This window comes from Rhyacophila brunnea, unplaced genomic scaffold (assembly GCF_057557595.1).
Source record: "Rhyacophila brunnea isolate RB1 unplaced genomic scaffold, BYU_Rbru_1.0 scaffold_9, whole genome shotgun sequence".
NCBI classification, from domain to species: Eukaryota; Metazoa; Arthropoda; class Insecta; order Trichoptera; family Rhyacophilidae; genus Rhyacophila; species Rhyacophila brunnea.
Window position 1 is genome coordinate 26,345,538 of NW_028233361.1, and position 18,062 is coordinate 26,363,599.

The following is an 18,062-nucleotide window of genomic DNA, read 5'->3' on the forward strand; positions in this document are numbered from 1 at the left end:
CATAATTTAAAAACACCTCTGAAATATACCTTATAGTTTACTATTTATTATAATAATATTTAAATAAAACGTAATAATAATATTTGTTTGCTTGTGGCTGTGAGGAGTTGGGTTATGAAATTTTATTTTTTACTGTTGCCAACGTGATACTATGTAGGTAGGTGTACCTATGCAATTAACAAATACAGTCAAGTCTCACCGTTATATTTTTCTCAACTTCAAATAAATTATGAGAATTTAACTTAAAATAAAAAATATATTATATTAGTTCAGTGGTTTTCAAAGTTTTCGTTTCGCGGCGCCCTAAAAATGTATGTTACCACCAGTGATGCCAACCGTACTATAATTATAGTACAATACTATAATTTTACTTCCGTGAAAAATGTAAAATACTATAATTTTACGCCAAATATACCAAATTACTATAATTTTAAAGGATTCAAGACGAAAAATGTTCCTGTACTATACATTTATCAGAAATACTATACTTTTTACGCCATTGTACTATAATCAGCATAGAAAAAGATGGCAACACTGGTTACCACTTAAAATTTTAAATTAGAATCAGATTCGCCACGTTTTTTTCCGAGCTGTCTTTACTTGCTGCCTAAAATGTATATTTGAAATTGACATCAGAGAATTTTTCTCCATATCTATATAGGTACCTATGCGAAGTTTTTTTTGTACATACCTAATAGCTTTTCCATTTACAAAAATTATCGAAATTTAAGTACAGATTTCTAAATAAAGGATAACGTAGTTTTTTTTTAATAAAAATTAACCTATATGACACAGTGCTTAACTAAAGAATAAAATTGTCTACTAAGACAAAGGACGAATGTTAAAACATAGCGATAAGGGAAGAATTGCTCGCGGCGTTTGAGGGCGCTGCAGAGTATAGTTTGAATACCACTGAATTAGTAGATACTTACTTAATCTGCACATTTATAAAATTTCCAGATTATCCGATATTACAACACCAATAATGCATAGATATTGCATGCTATGTAGTACATCCATATAATATTTTTATATTATAAATGGTTTTTCCAAGCCATACGCTGTGAGTAAATACTTGGCAGCATCTGCGAGGGAAATATATTGTATTTTTTACAAATAAGAACGACATCGAATCAGGGTAAAAACTTCTGTTTCAAAAGCTCGTTTTAACTTTTAATAACTTTTATATAATATCGGAGATACTTTTGGTTCTAGAAGCCCTGCATTATTATTAAAATAATTGTAATTAATTAACTTTCTGTTTGACGAAGTTTATCACTTTTATATTCAATTTTCTTTCTTTTATTTACAACTTCAACATGCAAACTTTTATTCTTTTTGTTTTCTTCCACAGGGAGGATATGTTGAAAGAATTGCCGGAAGTGGCTACCAGCACCGCCAATTGGCTCAAAGACCTTCGCGCCCTCACCGTAGCAGAAGGTCACCTTCAACACGACCACAGGCAAATGGCTCTGGTAAAAGAACTTGAAGCGCTCGGCTCAGATTTGAAAGACCATCCGCTCTACATAGCCGCCCAGCGATACACTGCGTACAAACAAATGCGAGACGCTCTAGACGAGTCCGCCAGAAGCCTCCGCGAGATGTACGACGATTGCGGCAACAAAATAGACAACTACTCCCGCGCAATAGAAACAATCAAAGGTCCACAGCTGACGCAGTGGATCCAGGAATTAAATTTCCCTATCGATCATGACGGACATCTGGTTTTCGATCTGATCAGAGATTTCTTACTGAACGCAGGTCAGAGCTCTATGATAACTCACTGTGAACAATCAGAAGCAGAACTCGGTCAATGTGCCAGCCAGCAAACTCTTCTTACAAAGACTGCTTTAGAACTTCTGTCGCAATATTCAGCCGTGGTGCAATATTATCCTAAGAGTTTTATGGAAAAACATCGCACTGTGTTATACCGAAAATGGACAGGGATTCTCCTTGAAACCGATTCACCGGATGTATGCCGCGATGTTATGACACAGGTTCAGGCATTTTTGTCTCCGGACTATATACACAGTGCATCAGTACAACAAGCATCAGCGTTTTCCTATCAGTTACAGTCAATACACAATGAGACGAATGTAAAACTAAATAAATTCTACGAGCGCTTGCAGGCAGAAGGCGGACAGGACGCCTCGCCGAGATGCAAAAATAATTACTTGGACGCGAAAACAACAGTTTCCAACTTTATCGCACAAGACAACGGAGCTGAGAAAGCGATGGAATGCGTTATAGTGACAGCTCTGTGCGCGTTGAACAGGAGGTATCTAATGCTGGAATCGGGGGCCCAAAGTGCCGGAGAATCTCTCGTCGATCTGACGTCCCGCGATGGAGAATGGTTCCTTGACGACATGAATATAATATCATCATTAATCGTAGAATTCATCGCTTATATTCCGCCATATCATAACGGGTCAATGTTGAATGATAACAAAATAAGTATAGCTCTGGATTGTTTGAAAGTTTCAAAATCCATCTTCTCTGATCTCCAAGAGTTAAGCTACAATTTCCAGATGATCATTCTACCGGAAGCTGTGAAGAAAATTCAAGCCGAAGATCCATCTGTCCTGCTAATGATAAACGAGTTGAATTCAGTCGTTTTTAACACAGCTTGTACTTTAAATGAACTCCTCACACAGCTAGAATTACATCTTAGATACATGATTATGGACATGGAGGTGGGTTATCTTCTCTCTCTAAATACTTCAATTGATTATTAGAATTCCTTTTATGTTGAATACTTATCTATGGTATTTGGTTTCAGTCACCATCGGGGAATGCGCAAGTGATCACCGCTGACTTGCGTATGCGTTACGAAGCTTTGGTCAGTGGAAACTTGGATGCTTCGTCTAGTGCCGGTAGAATGCTTCTTATGGGATCCGATGGACTCTTCATGCCTTTAGTGGGCCGAGGAACGTCTTTGCTGGATGCACTACCTGCACTGTGTGTTCCACATATCTGGCAGAAGGTCGACCAAATCAGAGAAGCCAGGGATTTTGCCGTGAGTCCTGAAAGTTACCTTATTATTTTTTATGATTTTTTAAGAGACTCGCTCTCTCCTTGATTTGATATTTTTATTTGATCAAATTACCTCATCATGTAGAATAGACTACTTCTCAACCAGATGAATTGTAAACTATTTTTTCTTTACTTAAGTAAGTCATTATACTTTATATTTCAAGGCACCGCTGCAAAATGAACAGCTAAGGTCTATCCTAGAGGACATATTTTTCATCAAACGCATTCAGGCGTTGAGTGAATTCTTCAGTCTGAGTGTTCAGATGTCTTGCGCATTCAAAGGCGTTGGCGCTGCCACTGTGCATGATGATGAAAGACTCTACAAGCCTATTAAAAGGTATGGTCATCAACAATGATTCTTAACTTATCGTATAGTAAAAAGGTTTAATCAATATTATTGATAATACATTGGCGATTTGAAATGAAAATATTAAGTAGCTATTAGAATTGATTTGCATGAGTCATAGGTGAATCGCTAGCTCAAATGATAATAGCACACACCCAGATGCTGAAAGATGTGAGTTCAAATACAACTCGGTCCGACTTTATTTGTCTAATAGGTATGTTTTTCAAAATTATGTACATACAATGAAATAACGGTTTTGAAGGGACTGACAAATGTCAATGCTATTAAAACATTCCAGCCAAAATAGAGTAAAATTGGCCTTTTGTATATATGTTATATATATTATATTATGTGTATATTTTGAATGTGATAAAAAAAATTAAATTTGTGTGTCAGACGTAAAATGCAAGAAAAAAACGTAAAACAGAGTATTAAATTTAGGTACGAGGGTGGGTCAATAATTCCTTAGAAAAAAGCATTAAAACAGGTTTTATTTTTGTATTTTTTTTTTATTTCTCAACATAATTTCCTTGGAGCTCAATACACTTGGTTAGACGTTTCTCAATTTTTTTTAAACCGTCAGAAAAATAAGTTTTCGGAAGGTCCTCAAAATAAGCATTTGTCCGATCGATGACTTCTTCATTTGAAAAAAAACGTTGTCCACTTAGCCATTTTTTTAAGTTTGGGAAAAGGAAAAAGTCACTGGGGGCTAAATCTGGCGAATACGGTGGGTGGTCGACCAATTCGAACTTCAATTCTTCAATTTTAGCCATTGATCGTAAACATGTGTGAACACGGGCATTGTCCTGATGAAAGAGGATTTTTTTCCTGTTTAAATGAGGCCGTTTTTCTTCAATTTTGTTTTTTAGCTAGTCCAATAAAGATGCATAATAATCCCCTGTTATTGTTTTTCCCTTTTCTAAATAGTCAACGAAAATAATTTCACGTGCATCCCAAAATACAGTAGCCATAACCTTACCAGCTGATTTTACGGTTTTCGCCTTCTTTGGACATGGTTTGCCTTCGCAATCCACTGCTTTGACTGTTCTTTCGTCTCGGGAGTATAGTGGTGTATCCATGTTTCATCTACAGTCACAAAGCGACGAAAAAATTCATCCGGATTGCGTTGCATGAGCGACAACAGGCCTTAAGAGGCCACCACCCTACTGCGTTTATTGTCGACTGTGAGCAAACGCGGCACCCATCTTGCAGAAATATTTTTCATGCCCAATTTGTCATGTAAAATAGAAATGACGCTACCTTTTGAGATCCCTGTAACCTCAATTATCTCACTCAACTTTAATCTTCGGTCACTTAACACCATATCGTGGATTTTATTGATCATTTCTGGTGTAGTCACCTCTACAGGACGTCCTGAGCGTGGTTCATCCTTTGTTGATGTACGACCACGTTTAAATTCATTTAACCAGTTATAAATAGTTGCAAGTGAAGGAGCAGATATGCCGTGAACTAAATCCAACTCATTTTTATTTCCTTTGCTGTTAACCCTTTTATATTAAAATGTTTAATAACAACTCTAAACTCAATTTTCTCCATTTTCCATTTTTCCATTTTCCACAAGCAAATTTTTTTTTTAAATGTACGAGAAACACACAACAACCCGACCAATCTGATTGAAACTTCGCAGCATACTGAATCGGTAGTGCCGCTGCATGAAAACAAACCGCTTGCAGTACTAGTCGCGCCACCTGTCGGCTTTTCTAAGGACTTATTGACCCACCCTCGTACCAAAATGAAACAGACTATACACATAAAGCGGAAAAATGTAAATTCCGGGTAAATTGTAACCATTGTAACTATCAATAAATACAATATTTTCTTAATTGTGTAGGTTCATGGCGGATTATATTGGAAGGCAATTCCTTGGTGTGCAATCCCAGTGTCTGGGTATCACCATCTGTCTACTGATGCAGAGACTTGGACTAAATGTCAACATGGAGATAGAGCAGAGAGAAATTGGTTTGTACCATTATCTTTTTATCTTTTCACATCGGTCCAGAGATTTTGCCAATACAGAATATTATAAACTATAATGTATGTTATGAATAATCAGTTTAAATTACCTATAAACCATTTTTATGTACCAGGTATCTAATAAACATGTATTTTTTAATAGGTGCGTCCTGGAAAGTCCCTCTGGAAGAACTCTGCGAACTGACAATTAGCAGCGCAATGAAAACAGGGATGTTTTCACCATCCTCTCTTCAGCAGGCCAGCGCTTTGAGTGCTAACCTTGACGCAGCTTACAGGAGATGGTAATGCATCATAACATTTACTTACCTTCTGAATCTACAGTAGAACCTCCATTATCCAGATTATTTTTCTAATTGTTAGTTTCATAATAATAATGTTAAAAAAAAAATAATTCACAAAATTTAAGAATGTAACATTCTTTATTGAACATATTATATAATTCGGAAACCTACCTCTTAAAAATAATATGATGCTAAAACCACATTGGCTGGAATGCAATGGATCCAGGTTTGAGTCCTGTCCGCCACCATATGTTTTCAAGATTTTTCAAAAATTATTTTATTTTGTACCTTATTGTGAAGCTAAGTAAATTAACACATTTTGATCAAAGAGTATTAACTAAGGGAGTAAATAAAATCCAGATGACTGTAGACGCTCATGCTTTGTTTATGAACTCGTGTTCTGTAATTTCTGATTTTAAATGATTTTTAAATTTATAAAACAATTTTTAAGACTTATGAAACTACTGAAATGTGAAGCTCTGTAGCAAGCTTCACATTGACCTGAAATATGAATTTACTTGCAGCTAATTTATTCATTAATCTTAGTAACTGTATTATCAGCATCACAGTATATCCCAACTAAACCTACAGGGAGAACATAAAGTCGCTGGAGCGTTCCCTGCGCATACAAAGCGCGTCGACGGCCCGCTTGCAGCTGCAGGGGACGGCGCACGCATGGATGAGAAGCTGCTGTCGTGGGGGCCCCGCCAGCTTGGCCTCTTCTACCGGCAACCCACCTGGACCGCCCAGCGCCGAGCTGGTACGAGTGGCCGCGCAACTTTCTACCCTCCGACCCCGCTTGGACAGAGCGCTCGAGAAACATAGGGGACTTGTTGCCAGTGCCGAACAAAGGTATGCTTATCTACTGCTCAATATTTTCTTCTTCGTTTCCATTTTACTTCGGTTCCGGTGATTTTCATTTGATTTCTTTTACTTATTCTATTCATCTTATTGTAGCACATTTTCTTAAATTTCATACGCCATAAATGCTAGCATAATAGATATTTATGCCTTTGATGCACCTCATGGCATCTTCTTTTGTTTTAATTGGATTTGACTTCACCCTTCTTCACCGGAGAATTCTTCATATCAATGACTTTCAAGCATTGAGTAATTGCAAATATTATGTAAATTGAAGAAGGGAAATAAAAATGTAAAAATGGGTATTAAATGTACTAAAATGAAACGGGATTACGGAACTACATGCAAATACCGGGAAAACGTGAATCGGACACGTAAAATCAGGGGTTCCACTGTATACCCGAGGGCTCTAGAAACAAAAATAGCAGTTTCCATTTTTGAAAAATGTTTCCATATTTCTCTTTTATATGCATATTTTCTAAAAAATATGATATAATAAAATTTTATACGTTAAATCGTTTAGTGCTAACACCGCGACTGGCGCGTTTGGAGCAGTTGGCCATTAGATATAATAAACGTGTTATTTAAATGTGGTAATTAAAAGGTCAGCAGTGATTGTGTTAATAGTTGGTATACAAACAACATTTAAAAATAGTTTTTTCATAAATTATACATATCAACTGCTTAACACAATCACACAATCACTGCTGACTTTTTGATTAATTTTTAATTACCACATTTAAATATCATGTTAATTATATCTATTGGCCAGGTAAATGAGTTAATCTGCAAACCAGCCAACTGCACTTTTGACCAAAAAACAGATTTTGATGACGATTTATTATGAAGCATGTTTTATATGCTCACACTAAATTTCAAACTCCTAAACCAATAAATAAATGCGTTATCGTTCTTCACACAAAACAGCCAACTGCAGATGCCAGATTTCCAATATCGTAAATGGAACAACTTAGCTCTTTATATAAATTTTCTTTATACCTATTATCACTTCCCTCCATTTTGTGTGTGAATTTCAACTGTCACTTTGTGTTTTGTTATGGTTTTTTCGTCTGGATTCGGGATGGGAGGTGGATAATTAAGACACCGGAATTGTGAATAGAAGCGGCGAGTTTATTTACGTGTTAATATTATAATCGTTACATTTTTATAATTTAATTTTGCGGAGGACGCAATCGGCGTGTTCGCGATTTACCAAGCAGGAAGCTTCTCCCGCTCAAACAAAAACGGTTACCTTTTCTGAGCCGTGCCAAATGCGACGTTGCCATTCGTATTTTTTTTTGGACAATGTTGCCGGTCAGATATTTATTAGTGGTATTAAACATTGTTCAATTATTTTCGCAATCAGCCGTTATTATTTGTTGGCTTCGATACCGATTCGGGCCTCTCAAGATACACAAAGACATCCCCAAATGGGGACCATACGGGGTTGTTACACTATATAAAAAGGAAGTTAAAATAGTGTATTAATTATTCATTGTGCAGCTTATTTGTACTAAAAAAAGTGTATTTTTGGAATCGTTTATTATATATTAAATTATTGTTTTTCTCCTTTGTGTTCAATTTGGCCAAATGGAGTTAAGTCAGTTTGCATATTAAGCAGTCGATATTAGAAAGATGTAAGAGATTTTGAATGACTTGCCAACAATTATTTACGAAAATGGAAACTGCCGTTTTTGTTACAAAGGCCCTCAACTATATTATTATTATTGGACCATACCATGTTCTTTCATTTGCGAAAGAAAACTTGTGAAAAAAAAAGATTTGCATAGAAGTAATTGCCGTGGGATCTGTCGATAACACTCAGGTCCCATTTTGAATTTTTGTCATACAATGTCTTTGTAATTTTATTGTCTTAGACTGAAATGGGCAGCGGGGGCAAATCCTGCACTTACATCGGTGATGGCGTCGTTCGAATGTGCCGTCAGCATCCGCGAGGACCGCCTCGCTGTGGAGTGTACTCTGGCGGCGGCGGTGGGCAGTACCTGTGCGGCACTAGGAGCAGCCGGCAGCGCCTTCAACCCCTCCCAGCAGTCCAAAGCTGACATCCCCACCCTGGCTTCGAGAAGACGGTCAGCCCTGTCATTGGCTGCGCGGGCTCCGTCTGCCCCGCAACCCCTGCACGAGGCACTGCTTCAATTGTTGAGGCCCGAAGGAAACATCGATGCTCTTTGGGTGAGATTGATCAAATATTAAAGTCATTTTATGAAATCAAGGTAGCCCAATAAATTTTTCTGGCATGCTGTAATTGTGTGTAATAGTACCTGTACACGTGCATGAATTTACTGCCAGCAATAGTGTGGAAATTGAACTATCGCGCCAATCTCTTTTCTTAAGTGTCAGCGAGACACGTTGGTCGTTATTGCATACACGTTTTGTGTGCTGCGTGATGTAGTTTGTATTTTGTTCTGACATGTTTGCCACTATCATTCCACTGCGCACAGAAACCGCTAAACTTTTTTGTTCCGTATATGCAGTCTTGCAACTTGCATAATAATACGTGTTAAAATTTGCATTTTATTGTTATGTCCGCGACAATACATACTGCCAGCAGTAAATCCTTGCACGTTTAAATGAGCTATAACCACTTAAATTGCTCGCGTGCACAATCGACCGCAGAAGATATGTTTCAATTCTGGGATTTTTTTACAATTTGTTTTTTTACTTTATCAAACTGTCAATTATTTCAACGATTTTGATAGGACAACTACAGAAGACTCCATCTGGAAGAACATTTAACATCTTTAATTGCTACATGCTTCAGGAATTGATAAAAACAAAAATTCACTTATATAGCTCATTTATTTGACTGTACATACCGAAGTCTGAATAAATACAAAATAAAAATAATTTTAATCTAAAATTCTAAACTGTTCTAAACTGTTCTTATTACAAATTAAATAAAATTAAAACACATTAACGGCCCACGTGCTCGTCGTAGGTCAAAATTGAGTTTTTATTGTATTTTCAAACCATGATCCTGGACACTCCTTGAATGGTCAAAGACATAGCTTATAATAAATATCTTTAGAATCATCTTCAAATTTGTTAATATTGCCGATTTTTTGAATACTAAAATGCCTAATTCTTGTCAAATTTGGGATCACAGAGATTATCAATATAATTTTTTATCGTGAATATTTTACAAAAATTATCTCGTAATAAATTATACTAATGGTTTTATAAATGCGTTTAAAAATTAATAAATGTAAAAAATCTTAACACCACTGCACAGTTATGTACCGAAATATGACTATATTCTAAAACATTAGAGCGAGAGGTTTAAAAGAATACTATTTTATGTAACAAAAATACGTTATGCAGTCATCAAACGTTTAAAATAACTATAAAAGATAATAAGGCTTCAAAATTATATAAATAGATTATCTACAACGTTTAAGGAGTGTCCAGTATCATGGTGCGAAAATACAATAAAAACTCAATTTTGACCTTCGACGAGCATGTCCCCCCTTAAAAGTATTATTCATATGGACCTAATAGGTTGAGCAAGTAGCTAACATCCATGTCTCGTAAAAAACAAAATCTGTTAATACAAACCTCTACTCTGTGGAGGCCCATATGATCCTATTCGGATTGGACATGGTTGAAAAAAAAAAAAAATAATAAGATGGACTCAACATTTTATATAATTTTTATTGTAGGTTTATCTTTGAACCAAAGAAAACACTCTCGTTTAACTACATTCCAGCAAGTGTTTTCAATGTGTATTTGGTCCATTGCAAGAATCCAATCAATGGGTGACAGTCTTTTCTCTATTTCATGTAAAAAAATATATTGTAATATAACTTGACTGGAGCACTGCTTAGGAGGAAAATTTATCATTTTCTATTGTATCTAATGACTTTTCCTGTGTCCTTTTTTATTTTTCATTTAACAATCATGTTTATTATAAAATTCATATTCCAGGTGAACAATGTATCCGCCCTCATCTCAGACATGATATCCCAACTGCAGAAGCGTATCGCAGATCTGAAAAAGAATCTGGCGGGTGCCGAAGACGTGCTACGGACGGCGGCCACCAAAATGGCCAACCTGAAGAGCATGCACGAAAAACTGATCTATGACGCGAAGGGCCTCCTCAAATCTATTTCCAAAACTCAGGAGGGCACTGCCGTGAAGGTCCACGACTATCTGGCTCGCCACGGAATGTACATCGAAGAGTTGACAGCTCTTACGGATGGGTTGAATGCAGACACTTTGACGGAAGAAGACATTTTGATGTGTATGGAACTTTCATCCAAGTTGGTAGAGGATACACCTGAAATCTACGCTGATTTGATCAGGTTTGTTAACAACTTTTATGCCAGTTGAAAATATTACCCCTTGTTTCACAGAATATTTATTAATGTTTATTTTCTTCACCAGTTTTGAAGGAGCGTGGCAAACGGATGAAGGTGCAGTCAATAAGAGGAGAGGTACGCTGGTCCGACAAGTGGCTGGAGTGTGGAACAGTCCCGCCAGACAGACCACGCCACCCAAAAGTAAGTGCTGTTTTCGCTCAACTCGAATTATTCACACCTGCAGGATTATTCACTTAACTCCAAGATCATGCAAAATTGTGATAAAAATGCTATAATGTATTCTATGCGTTTAAAATAACACTACGTATTCACGTATGAAATAACACTTTTAATATGATAGTTCCGTTAATTAAATAACAGGTGTTTTAATTAGATAACCGTTTTAGCTGTAATTTTAATGCGTTATATTGATAACGCACTGTGCAAGCCAGCCATCGCACTGAGAAACGTATTCAGATAAATGCGGAAACCGTTTTGAGACCCAGATGTCTGCAAGCAGGAAATTTTAATGCTTCAGATGCTGCATCCATTAGTAAGTTAATGCCATTCTTGCAACTGACGATATGTAATGTGAATTCGTGTTATAGGCGGTGCAGGTGGAGGTGGTGGACAACAGCAGAACGCATATGCAGCTTCCGTGTGGAAAAGAGTTCGCCTCAAGCTGGAGGGAAGAGATCCCGACTCTGCGCGGAAACACTCCAACCAGGAGCAGGTAAAACAAATCATTACAATATCTGGTGCTCTGCAGTTGATAGGGTAATTATTTTTACAGGTCCTTTTCGCAGAGGCATTTATTTTTGTCTCGAAAGTCGCATGCCTGCTCTGACTGTCTTTTGCTCTTTGTAAAGTAAATTTGGTAAAACGATGTGGAATTTTAAAACTTTACAAATGTTAGTTAATAATAATATATTTACACAATTTATGAAGTAAATAAAGTTATTAGAAAATTTAATAACAAACAACTTTTTAAAAACATTTAGTTATTTTACTTTTTTCCTTAAATATTTAAAATTCAACCAAGACTGGTTTCATCTAAGATGACCCAGTTGATATCTTTTGGATAAAATTAAGAAATGTTTATACTCTAATTTAAGATATTCTGACCATTTTCTGTTTTTATTTTACTAATCTAGCTCACGGTTTAGTTTAGAATTCAGGGGTGGCCAACCTTTTGCATACCATGCGCCAATTTTTTTCACAGACGAGTTCAGATGCACCATACAACTCAAGCACCTTTTCTACCTTCTTACGTTCACAGTTCGGGTTGGAAAATAGGGATAGGGGTAGGAACTTCTTCGCTTAGGGGAGGAAAAGGAATAACTCAATTACGCAATTAAATTAATTAATTTATGCCAGTTCAAAAAACACGTTTATTGGAGCACCAATCTACAATAGTCAGAAATGATCTCTTGGATGAGAGGGTGATCGTTGTCGTAGACCCCGCTGATGGTGCTACAGCTGCCAGAGAGTCATTTGGTGAAGATATCTCTGGACCACAGTTGTTGGATGTGATGAGAGAGAGAGCTCTGAGCAGGATGGAGCACTGAGCACATCTGTATGTCGATCCAAAGCGACATATATAACTTTTTGCAAATTTTCTTAGCTCTGGGAAATGTTCACAGGGTAATGAATGGCTAACACAGGATAATGAACGGAAATTGGCTCAAATCCTCATTTTCTAATTGAGAGATGAACAGTTTTAATTTCATTTTAAATGAACTGATGCTATTTACCTACTAAGCTAAGAAATAATTTATTCTTGCCTTCTACCTTTGAATTTAAAAGAAAAAGTAGGCGCAAAGATGCAATGCACCACTTGTAATCATCCAATCCGCCACGATTTGGGCACCACTGGTTTAGATGAAAGATATTGCCAAAACACCAATGATAGAATTTTTAAAAAATGTTTACAATGTTAAATGTATCAATTTTCAAATATCAGTAGGAAACCTTGTTTACGTAATTCAAGAGTTTAGTTCATTGTAGGTATAAAGGAGATTTTTTATGCTTGTTGGATACAAGGCATTTTTTTTATCTGAAGTTTGAAATTTTACTAGACATGTTTTTCCAACATTTTTGATGTGCACTCGGTAATATTGTTATTACATTGTTCTGCAGGTAGAATACATAATGAACGAAGCGATGTCTCTGGATAATCTGTGTCTGCTGTACGAGGGCTGGACTCCGTGGGTGTGATGATCCTCCGCGGAGGCGAAACCCGACACGAAACAAATGGACGCGAGGCGAGACAGAAGACGTTCCCGGCGCGGCGAGGCGTACACGCAACGCGGACACGGTCCGCAATGCACCAGTACTCATCAATCGGGCGCCGTCAACAATCTTATGTCCCATTCTAAATCAAAAGCAATCACACGTCCGCCCTGCGAGGTGTGCGCGACGTGCGCGCGGCCGACCGGAGTCAGGTCATCGCGGACCTCACTCTCGGATCGCCGCCGCCTCACCAACAAAAGCGAGCGAGACACAAATGGGCGAGCGACGCGCCGCATAGGTCCTCCGGTGGATTCCGATCCATCCCGAGTGTTATTGTTTCACAACGCTTGCACGAAAGTCTTATTGAATCTGATCATGTCGAAGATGCACAAACGATTCAGTCGCTCAATTTTAATTGCAATAATGAATTGAATTCGACAATGCATTGAATCTAATTTAACACGGGGCATTAATAGTCTCCGAAAACGGTGAATCTTCTGTTGATTTATGAGAATCATTTTCCAAAAAAAAAATCACACTCGCGTGACAAACGATTTCAACTTTTTCTGGCATCAATCTATACAATGCGTAGATTATTCCGAGTGTGTCGTTTTTTTATAATATCGACAGATTAATTTGACTTATTTGAGTTTATTTTTATGCTCTATATTTTAGTTTAACGTTTCACAGCTTACTTCAAGCTTTGAAACTACTTTAAAATTTCTTTTCTATTTTTTATTTTCAATCTTCTTTTATTTTTAGTTTATCTTGGCATTAATTTTTTCTTGTAAGTAATCACTTTTATTTTATTTTGTTAGTGCCTTGTTTTTTTTCTATCTTTAATGAAAACAAACATATTATGTATAATCAGATATCAGTCAACATAGGATAAATTAGTAAAATTGTTGCACGACACTTCTGGTAAGAAATTTTGGGTTAAAAAATTAGGGTTGTCAAAATTCATTATTACTACATACTTTTTTGTCAGGTCCACTGTTATATCTGTTAACTGAATGAGATTGTGCCAACTAATACTAAAAAAATTACCGACAACCCATTCCCTTAATTATTTTTTTTCATAAGTAGCGAAGAATTACATTTCAAAATTGACTCATATACATACATATTAATATTCTAATATAGTAACATAAGATAAGCAATAGTATAACTTCAACTATGAAGAGTTAAATGAGTATATGGAGGATTAAATATTACATAGAAATCATGACATTTTCATTACAGCCAACCTCTCTGTAAAGAAAGTCAAAAAAGCACACAAGACAACTCATAATTATTATAATATGCATTACATAATTGTAGTTTAAATATTTTGATAAAATTCGTATTGTATCTCCCATTTTCAAAAAAATCTTAAACCAAAATATAGGAACAATTCTTTAATGGTGTTATATTTCGTAATTTCTTTTACAAAAATACTGGTGGTATTCATTGATTTATTGTACAATTAAATCCTTCATAATAAACCTTACAAATAGTTATATTATATTTATAATTTTATGACGTAACAAGTTAGATTAGTATCAATGTTAATTCAATACCTAAATAATAAGCTTATACATGCTACAATGAATGTTTGGCTTTTTACTAATAATGTGAATAATCTAGGTCCCATTAGCAAATGGCCAGTGCAAAACAATGCAATTAAAAGCAAAATTACGTATTTTTCTATTTTAATGTGCTGACAATTAATTACAGGTTCCCATACTGCCCGTAATATTTAATTACAAAGTTCGAGTGATCTTTTAAATTACACTTTATTGCATGTCTTATAAACTTGCCTTCGCACAAATTTATTTAGTCTTTTTAAATAATTTGTAGTAAATATCGTAGTCTCGTATGTTTTTCCCCAACTTCCAACAAAATCCACTTATATAAAATAATATTTTTGTGAGTTTCAAACGTAGTATGCTGACCATTTGTGAAAAAGATTAAAATTAACGTATTTAGATTATTGAAATTAATATGTTAGATAATAATTCTATATCCATAAAGTTTGGATATTGTAGAGTCATAGTTAGGAAGAATTATTTCACCATTTTAACTACTTTACTGTAACTTAAATATATTATGTACCCACTAATCTGTGTATTTTTTTTTTCTTCTTATAAATAATAAAGGAACATTAATTAAAACAAATTGTGTGTTTTCATTAAAACAAGATTTATTTTTCGTATCGGGATGTGGATAAATTGGCATAAATACTTCCAACAATAATTTTATTTTTCTATACATATTATGTTTTTTATGGTGGTGTGTAATTTCCTTCACTGTGTCGACACTTCACTCATTACATACATGCAACAAAGTAATCCGGATAAAATATTTAAATGCAATAACAATATTATTAAAACCAATCAAGTAAACAACAAATAATTCAATACATATTTAGACAAAAAAATTATAGGTCAACATTTTTCATTTAGCTACATGACATGAAATAGTAAAATTTGTATTATTTGTGATTCATTAATTATTTCATTAATCATACAGTGGAACCCCAAATTCTACATGGCCAAAACTCACGTTTTGCATGTAGATTTTACATTTAATTCTCAGTTTTACATTTTTATATTCTGCAATTTATATGAGTCGCTTAGTCGCTAAACCTGCTCTGGAGGTTTTTTGAGTTTCAAGTAAATCACAAAAACGTTTTGTGTATTTACAATGATGTTGATGCCAGTGGTGAAGTTTGTATAGCGATTTAAACGTATGCTAAAAATCATGGTTTGAATCGCGGCGTCTGATTGGGCGGCTATGTAAAGCGGATTTAGCAATCTGTTATTTTTTATCCTAGAGCGGATTTGGAGACTCAAGTCAATGTTCATTTTGATTTTTTGACGAAACGGGGCGGAATTTAAAACTAGGCTGGTAGGTCGATATAGCACATACATACATTCACAACTAATTTTATTGAAAAATCAACCAGAACGGGTTTGGCAACTGTGCGACTCATATCTAGAATATCCAAATTTCGGATTGAAATTAAAAATCCAATTTGTTCAACATATATTATTCAATTCCATTCCATACACGACGTCATCCAAATGAATTTCAGACACATGAGTGCGTGTCTTCTATTTATGGATGTCATGTCTGCAGTGCCCAAGTCCGAGGTTAAACAGTAACACCCTTCAAATAATGTCTCAGCAAAGAACTCGAAACATTCTTGGAAAGGTGAACCAATTTGTATGATTAATTAAAAACAGACAGTCAAAAATGTAAAATCTGAGTTTCAGTGTAAATTGATTTATTCCATTGAATAATATGCTCCCCGTCTAGAAGAGTAGGATACGTCTTTGTGAAATAAAAACACTATTCTAATATAACAAATTAATGATTTTTATAATACATTGTAATAATTTCTAATAGAACAAAATAATAATAAAATTTACAACTATAATAACAAAATAATTACTTCTGTTACATGTACATATCTACAAACCGAATTTATATTTACAGCCGCCATTAATAAGGAGGTTTAAAGCAAATACATATTGCAAGAGTGAAAGTTTGTCTAAAATTTCTCTAAAATTATTAATCGTAATAATAGCTATTTATTTAGGTATGTATATGGATAGGAATTATTAAGATATAATACATATTGATTTTATGCTCGCAGATAATATTATTTCATGAAATAGAAAAGTTTAATTATCATATCTAAGCCGAGTTGTATAAAATCGTATAAATGGAATCAACCGATTCCGTAAAACGTCTCAGACTAGGGGGAGGGGGAACATGTGAGATTTCTTATAAAAGCTAATAGAAACCAATTTAGATTTAAATGTTTATGTTACAAATTCACATAATAATATCACAGGCAAAACAATTCATCCACAATTTATTGATGGCGTATTGTTAATCGATTCACTTAATAGACATTTTTTTTTTTTACAATAGTTGTTTTCCCACGAATTTGCCAATTTCAAAAAAGTCTGTATGTAAGCCAGCCGATCCTTTTGTATTACTCACCACTAAAATATAGTGTAAATACAATTGCTAAATAATTATGAATAGACGGGAATCCTTTATAATACAACATACATAACAAGAAAATATTGTTTTTTTTTTACAAAGGTGCTTGGGTGGGAAAAACTACATTTTTTAGATGACAAAAAAGGTATAGATTACTCCAGCTAGAGTGGAGACCTTACCGAGTAGAACAAATTTAAATAAACTCAAATAATAATAATATTTCATCGATTCTCAGTGTGCATCTTTTGGCGATTTTGTATTATATATATATCGAAGGACAGTGGCAAAAACTCAAGCGATTATTTAATGTTTGCATTGACTCATAAAAATAACATAACATGAAAATTTTCTGAACATGATTGATTACCCACAACACAAATTAATAAATTATACCATCCATAAGCAATAAAATAACAGCACGAGAAACTAGCAATGCTGTAATCGATCATAACTAATATGAACGCTAAACTAGAAGATGCCACAGAGACTTTTGAGATGTGGCTGTATAGATGTATCCTCAAAATTCTGTGGACTGACAGGGTGACGAATGTTGACGTATTCAAATGAAAGGAAAGGACTAAGAAGTTCTGCGGAGTATCAAAACCAGAAAACTACAGCACCTCAGACACATTATGAGAGGACAAAAGTACAACATTCCCAAACTCGTTACCCAATGAAAGATCAACGGCAAATGTTGCTACCGAAGGATGCCACATTTCGTGGCGTATGGACCTCCGTGATTGGTATGAGTCCAGCTCGACTGAATCATTCAGGGTAGCAGAAGATACAGCAAAGATGGTGGCAGACCTCCGATAGATGGCACAAGAGAAGGTGAATCTTAACTAACAATATTTGTATGAACAAGGCTAATAACACCACACTTTGAATAAACGAGAATGATCACTTTATATACAAAATATTACTAAAAATAAACTGAGCATATTCAGACACTTTTGAAATTTTTAAGTCATTCCAAATGTGATGGGAAAAATTAACACG

The 18,062-nt window shown here is 35.2% G+C and overlaps 1 protein-coding gene across 1 annotated transcript in view; it reads left to right on the forward strand.

The window, feature by feature from the left end:
• Positions 1-15,216, forward strand: part of nonC (serine/threonine-protein kinase Smg1) — a 341,011-nt gene extending 325,795 nt beyond the window's left edge. The window contains exons 3-13 of the mRNA XM_085959664.1: positions 1,355-2,693; positions 2,780-3,016; positions 3,198-3,370; positions 5,232-5,359; positions 5,517-5,655; positions 6,247-6,507; positions 8,394-8,709; positions 10,462-10,838; positions 10,921-11,036; positions 11,444-11,568; positions 12,975-15,216. Coding sequence (XP_085815790.1) covers positions 1,355-2,693; positions 2,780-3,016; positions 3,198-3,370; positions 5,232-5,359; positions 5,517-5,655; positions 6,247-6,507; positions 8,394-8,709; positions 10,462-10,838; positions 10,921-11,036; positions 11,444-11,568; positions 12,975-13,052 — 3,289 coding nt within the window. The 3' untranslated portion in view covers positions 13,053-15,216. The remainder of the gene's footprint in view (positions 1-1,354; positions 2,694-2,779; positions 3,017-3,197; positions 3,371-5,231; positions 5,360-5,516; positions 5,656-6,246; positions 6,508-8,393; positions 8,710-10,461; positions 10,839-10,920; positions 11,037-11,443; positions 11,569-12,974) is intronic.
• Positions 15,217-18,062: the final 2,846 nt, after the last annotated feature.